Genomic DNA, 7,111 nt, shown 5'->3' with positions numbered 1-7,111 from the left:
TATTGTAGAGATGAGGTCTCGCCAAGTTGCCCAGGCGGGTCTCGAACCCGCGTGCTCAGGGAATTCACTCACCTCAGCCTCTCAAAGGCGCGGGGTTACAGGCTGAGCCACCAAGCCTGGCTGTGAGATCTCTTTTCTATAAAAAATTTTTAAGCTGGGCTTGGTGGCTCAACCTGTAATCCCACGCCTTTGGGAGGCTGAGGTGAGTGGATTGCCTGAGCCCATGGATTCGAGACCCCCCTGGGCAGGCGAGACCTCATCTCTACAATAAATCAAAAAAATTAGCCAGGTGTGATACCGTGCGCCTGTAGTTCCTGCTACTTGGAAGGCTGAGGCGGAAGGATTGCTGGAGCCCAGCAGGTCGAGGCTGCGGGCCAACCACTGCATTCCAGTCTGGGTGACAGTGTGAGACTCCAACTCAAAAAAAAAAAAATTTTTTTTTTAAATGGCCGGGCTCAGTGGCTCAGCCTGTAATCCTAGCACTTTGGGGGGCCGAGGTGAGTGGATTGCCTGAGCCCCATGGGTTCATGACCCGCCTGGGCAACTTGGTCAGACCATGTCTCACAATAAATCAATATTAGCTGGGCGTAGTAGCGCGCACCTATAATTCCAGCTACTTGGAAGGCTGAGGCAGAAGGATTGCTGGAACCCAACAGGGTGAGGCTGTGGTGGCCAGAAGCATGCCCCTGCACTGCAGTCTGGTCGACAGAGTGAGATCCAACACAAAAAAAAATTAAAAATTAAAAAAATAACTAGGCATGGTGGCTCATGCTTGTAATCCCAGCGCTTTGGAAGGCAGAGGTGAGAGGATTGAGTCCAGGAGTTTGAGATTCGCCTGGGCAACTTTGCAAGACCTCATCTCTACAATAAATTTTTAAAAATTGGGCAGCCCCTTCAGGTCCCCTCTCACTGGGAGCTTTTCTGTTCTCTCAATAAATCCTGCTTTCAAAAAAAAACTTAGCCAGGCATGGTGGTACATACCTATGGTTCCAACTATCTGAGAGCCTGAGGAGGCTATAATACCAGCACTTCAGGAGGCCAAGGCAAGTGGATTGCCTTAGCCCATAGGTTCGAGACCAGCCTGGACAACTTGGTGAGACCTTGTCTCTTGAGTGAATGAATGAGTGAATGAATGAAGCCAATCATGATAGCACATGCCTTTAGTTCTAGCTACTTGGAAGGCTGATGAAAGGTTCACTGGAACCCAGCATGTCGACACTGAAGTGGCCGTGAGTGTGCCCCATTGCACTGTGACCTGGGGAACAGAGTGAGACTCCAACTCAGGAAAAAAAAAAATATCATGCACCTGTAGTCCCAGCTACTGAGAAGGTTGCAGCAGAAGGAGCACCTGAGCCCAGACGGTCAAGCCTATAGTGAACCATGATAGTGCCACTGCACTCCAGCCTGTGACAGAGTGAGACCCGAACTAAAAAAAAAAGAAAAAGAGAAAGAACACTGTTGTGTGATCTCATTTCACTCCTTAACACCCTGTGATGTAGAGAAAGGTAGCACTGAAGGAGTAGGCAAATGCAGGAACCTGGGGGCCATGTAAGGCATTATCTTGTGTGAGGGAGGGACTCAGCTTTCACTGTAAGTTGAAGGAGTGTAACCGTTTTTTCATTATTTTATTGTGAAAAGTTTAAAACATATAACAGAGATGAAAGAATTTTTCTTTGAAGACTCTACTGCCCACTACCTAGATTCTTCTTTTAATATTGTATCAGCACTTGCTTTTCTTGTTTCTCTGAAGTTGTCTGTGATTTCACATACAGAGAATGGAATCTGTACATTTGTGCCCTAAAGCTCATTTCAGTTTTCTGAAGACAAGTAGGCTCTTAGCCTACTTCTTTAGTCAAAATTAAAGTCTAATAACTGCCTTTTGGATCTACCATTACCAAAGTCTTTTATTTATTCATATACTTTTGAGTCAGAGTCTCACTCTGTTGCTTTGACTGGAGTGCAGTGTGACGCTCACAGCCACTGCAGCATCGACCTGCTGGGCTCAGGCAGTCCTTCCACCTCAGCCTTCCAAGTAGCTGGAACTATGGCCACGCCCCACTGTTCCTGCCTGGAACCCTTGGATTCAGGCAGTTCTCTCACCTCAGTCTCCCAAATTACTGGGACAACATTGGTGAGCCACCGCGCCTGTCTGCTAAAACTTTTAAACATGCAGTTATGGTCATTTCTTGAAGTTACATATCCATGTACTTATTTGGTGTTAGAATTGTTAATGATTATTCTTTATAGTATTATTTGCTGATGCAATGTTACAAAAACGTCTTAAAGTGTATAGTATCAAATATTTATATTTTCTTTTTTTTTTTTAATAGATAAGGAACAACAAGAAAACTGCCATCTTGGTTAAAGAAGTGAACCCTAAAAAGAAACTTTTCTTAGTTTATCGACCAAATACTGGGAAACAGCTTAAATTAGAAATTTATGCTGATCTAAAAAAGAAATACAAGAAGGTATTTCATTGTTTATACATTATATTGCCTATGAATATTCATTATCTAATGATATATTTAAATTGTTTAGGATAACTGTGTCTAGATATAAAAGAATTTTGTCAATTTTTCTTATTTGGTTAATGTTTAAAGGAAAATATCAAGTTTTATTCTACTAGTATCCTATTTTTTTAATGTTATCACAGCCATTAAAACTTGTAAGACAATTATTTGACACAACTTTTGTTGTCAGTAAAGGAAACTTTCAATACTGGTCACAAAATTAGAATTTTTTTTATTAAAGAATATGTGCAAAACTGAAATTTTTTCCAAACACCTCTTGGTTTTATTGTGGGCATGCCTCTATGTTTATGTTTTGCTGATTTCCAGAAAACAGTAAATGACTATGTTTTTCCTAACATTATTGTTTGTTTTTATTTTGTTATTAGTACTTCCCTGTATTATTGTTCCTAGTCATTCTCATTTGAAAATAATTATAATTATGGTATTTATTTGAAAAATTTATTACATGAGAGTTACCATCATGGGAAAAATTTTCAAATGATATTTGAATTCACCTAATGGCAAGGACTAGGTATATTTTTTAGGGATAATTTTAAGTCAGCTGTCTCTAAAATTACAAACCAGATTGGGTGATTTATTTATTTATTTATTTATTTATTTACTTATTTATTTTTGAGTTGGAGTCTCACTCCAGATTGGGTAACTGATTTATTTATTTATTTATTTATTTTTGAGTTGGAGTCTCGCTCTGTCACCCAGACTGCAGTGCAGTGGCCGCTCCTGGCCACCGCAGCCTCAACCTGCTGGGCTCTGGTGATCCTTCCGCCTCAGCCTTCCAAGTAACTGGAACTACAGGCGCGCGCTACCACGCCCAGCTAATCTTTTTGATTTTATTGTAGAGATGAGGGCTCGCCAAGTTGCCCAGGCGGGTCTCGAACCCACGGGCTCATGCAATTCACTCACCTTAGCCTCCCAAAGGCGCGGGATTACAGACTGAGCCACCGAGCCCAGCTGATTTATTTATGTATTTATATTTTATTTGTTTGTTTGTTTGTTTAGCTTGCTGTTCAGAACACAGAACTCTACGTCAGTTTATTTAAAGCAAAACTGTTTGAGTAAAATTTTTCTCTTCTTTTTGTAGGTAGTCTCAGATGATGCCCTGGTGCACTGGTTAGATCAGTATAATTCATCTGCAGATACTTGTACTCATGCTTACTGGTTAGTATTTTCATGTTTCTTAGCATGTTTTCTAAAGTGTTTGCAAGATTTACGTACACACACCTTCACTCTGTATCAATATTTCTTTATAAGTCATTGAACAGATTGATTATTGTTAGACTTGGCTCATTTCATCAGGAATATTTATTGATGTTTGTGGAATAGATATTATTTAGCTTATGTATCTCCTCTGCTGTTCATTGATTCTTGGTTATTTCCAACTGTTGTCTGGCAGAATATGAACTGTTTTTGTTTTTTTTTTTTTGAGTTGGAGTCTCACTCTGTCGCCCAGACTGGAGTGCAGTGGCCACTCCCGGCCATTGCAGCCTTGCCTGCTGGGCTCCGGCAATCCTTCCGCCTCAGCCTTCTAAGTAGCAGGAATTACAGGCATGTGCTACCACGCCCAGCTGATTTTTTTATTTATTGTAGAGATGAGGTCTTGCTGCCCAGGCGGGTCTCGAACCCGCAGGCTCAGGCAATCCACTCACCTCAGCCTCCCAAAGTCGCGAGATTACAGGCTGAGCCACCGAGCCCGGCTGAACTGTTATTCTTAATGTTAGAACTTGCTTTTTCTCATTCTCTTGCATTTTATTTTTTTATTTTTCCTTTTTTTTTAAGAGGTAAGTCTCGTTATTTTACCCTGGCATAGTGCACTGTGGCCTTGAACTCTTGGGCTCAAGACATCCTCCCACTTCAGCCTCTCAAGTAGCTGGGACTATAGGCACATGGCACTGCACCTGGCTCCTTCCCTTTATTGCTTCCTCTCTTTATAAAAAGCTTCACTGGTGTCCCAGATCTAGAGAACTTCTAAGAAACCAGAGAGATGCCTAAAGTAGCTACACAGCATGAAAAGACGTGATGGTACTTAGTCCTGTGGTCAGTCCCGCTGTGCCCCCAGTCACCCCTTTACAGTGTGTACTTCAGGACCTAGTACAGATAATTCTACTGTCAGCAGATCTGAATTCTGTCTTCTCTGCTTTCTCACCCATGCAGTAGTTAATGCTCTTGCAGTATCTGGCTCACTTTATGAAAAAGGAATGTAGTAGGATGTAAAGACTTTTAGCTTAGGGTTGTTTTGGTTTGATTTGTTTGGACTCATTATTCAAGTAGATTTGTTTGCTTTGAGGTGGGTGATGTTTTTACATTTTGAGAATAAATTAGTGCTGTAGAAAATTAGGAAAATTAAGATAAAATGTTTTAAAAGTTAAACTTACGGAAGTCCTCTAAAACATTTAACTCTGTGTATTACATTTATCTTGAATTAGTACTAACCAGAAGGATATCCTTATTGATGAATTGTGAAATAGGTTTTTTTTGTTGTTGTTGTTGTTTGAGTTGGAGTCTCACTCTGTCGCCCAGACTGGAGTGCAGTAGCTGCTCCCGGCCTCGGCCTGCTGGGCTCCAGCGATCCATCCACCTCAGCCTTCCAAGTAGCTGGAACTACAGGCGCGCACTACCACGCCCGGCTGATTTTTTTTTTTTTATTTTTTTATTGTAGAGATGAGATATCGCCACGTTGCCCAGGTGGGTCTCGAACCCGCGGATTCAGGCAATTCACTCACCTTGGGCTCCCAAAGCGTGGGATTACAGGCTGAGCCACTGAGCCCGGTTTGAAAATAGTTTTAATCATAACACTGGTATGTCTACCTTTTTTCTGAGGACTTTTTTTGGAGTTGGAGCCTCACTCTATTGCCTGAACTGGAGGGCAGTGGCACGCTTACAGCCACTGTTGCCTCGACTTGCTAGGCTCAGGCGATCCTTCCACCTCAGCCTTCCAAGTAGCTAGAACTACAGGCATGCACCATCATGCCTGGCTAATTTTTTCTTTTTTGATTTATTGTAGAGATGAGGTCTCGCCAAGTTGCCCAGGCTAGTTTCGAACCTGTGAACTCAGGCAATCCTCTCACCTCGGCCTCCCAAAGTGCTGGGTTTGTAGGTGTGAGCCACCCCACCCGGCCGAGGTCTTCTTAAATTGACATGTAATCTCTTTCCCTCTCTCTCCCTCTTGTTTGTCTCCACTAAGTTGCTGAAGCCTTTCCCACTAGTCTAATTTGGAACAATGTATCTGTAGTTTTATAATTTAGAAATAACTGGCAAGATCTTTTTTTTCCTTCTTTTCACAGGTGTGGAATTTTTTTCATAATAGGATTATTTTATAAGCTAACAGTACAGTAAGACACTGGATTTTTTTTTTTTGAGTTGGAGTCTCATTCTGTCACCCAGACTGGAGTGCAGTGGCCGCTCCTGGCCACCACAGCCTCGACCTGCTAGGCTCCAGCGATCCTTCTGCCTCAGCCTTCCAAGTAGCTGGAACTACAGGCGCACGCTACCACACCCGGCTAATTTTTTATTTATTATAGAGATGAGGTGTCGCCAAGTTGCCCAGGCGGGTCTCGAACCTGCGGGCTTAGGCAATCCACTCACCTCAGCCTCCCAAAGCGCGGGATTACAGGCTGAGTCACTGAGCCCATCTGACACTGGATGTTAAAATGGCTAAAATACTGCAGTGGTAGCAAAACCAGTAAATCAGCCCTTTTACAGGGAGGCAGCCCTTGAAAAAGCTGTTGTTTTAAACATCAATACTGATACCTTAAATTGGAAGTGATAATCTAATATGTTAAAAGTATCATAATCTAAGGAACAGTTAAAGCTAACAATGCTTGAACATTTTCCATTTGAAATTTGAATAGACCCTGTAAACTTTATATAAATTTGTGGTGTGGGTTGGGGTGTGTGTGTGTGTATGTGTGTGTGTATATATATACACATATACACATAGGTATATTTCTCCCTCTTGTCTTTCTTAGGCGTGGTAATTGCAAAAAAGCGAGTTTGGGACTGGTATGCGAAATAGGTCTTCGTTGCCGCACATATTATGTATTATGTGGTTCAGTTCTGAGTGTCTGGACAAAAGTTGAGGGTGTTCTAGCATCTGTCAGTGGCACTAACGTGAAGATGCAGATTGTTCGGCTAAGAACAGAAGATGGACAACGGATTGTAGGTGAGTCTAATTTTTGTTTTTGTTTGAGTTGTGAGAAAATACCAGATCCTACATTATTCTTGTGTTTTGAATTTCTTAGCTTTGTTTCAGGTACATCTAACATCTATTTCAGTAGTTGTGTGAAGCTTATATCTTCTTACAGTGGTGAACAGTCTTTGAGCAGACCTCTTGCCCAGGTTCTTCACTGAGCCAGCTTAAGACTGTAGAACTCAGAGCCGGGCTCGGTGGCTCAGCCTGTAATCCTGCGCCTTTGGGAGGCTGAGATGAGAGGATTGCCTGAGCCCGCAGGTTTGAGACCTGCCTGGGCAGCGAGACCTCATCTCTACAATAAATCAAAAATTAGCTGGGCGTGGTAGTGCGCACCTGTAGTTCCGACTACTTGGAAGGCTGAGACGGAAGGATCACCGGAGCCCAGCAGGTG

The 7,111-nt window shown here is 42.4% G+C and overlaps 1 protein-coding gene across 2 annotated transcripts in view; it reads left to right on the top strand.

The window, feature by feature from the left end:
- SBNO1 (strawberry notch homolog 1) overlaps positions 1-7,111 on the top strand; it is a 97,483-nt gene that overhangs the window by 61,921 nt on the left and 28,451 nt on the right. For both annotated transcript variants that reach the window (XM_021719341.1, XM_008071615.2), the window contains 3 exons: positions 2,331-2,468; positions 3,613-3,689; positions 6,497-6,690. In XM_021719341.1, coding sequence (XP_021575016.1) covers positions 2,331-2,468; positions 3,613-3,689; positions 6,497-6,690 — 409 coding nt within the window. The remainder of the gene's footprint in view (positions 1-2,330; positions 2,469-3,612; positions 3,690-6,496; positions 6,691-7,111) is intronic.

Source organism: Carlito syrichta, unplaced genomic scaffold (genome assembly GCF_000164805.1).
Source record: "Carlito syrichta isolate Samal-C Ts95f unplaced genomic scaffold, Tarsius_syrichta-2.0.1 Scaffold314544, whole genome shotgun sequence".
Lineage (NCBI taxonomy): Eukaryota > Metazoa > Chordata > Mammalia > Primates > Tarsiidae > Carlito > Carlito syrichta.
This window is presented reverse-complemented; position numbering and strand designations above follow the sequence as displayed.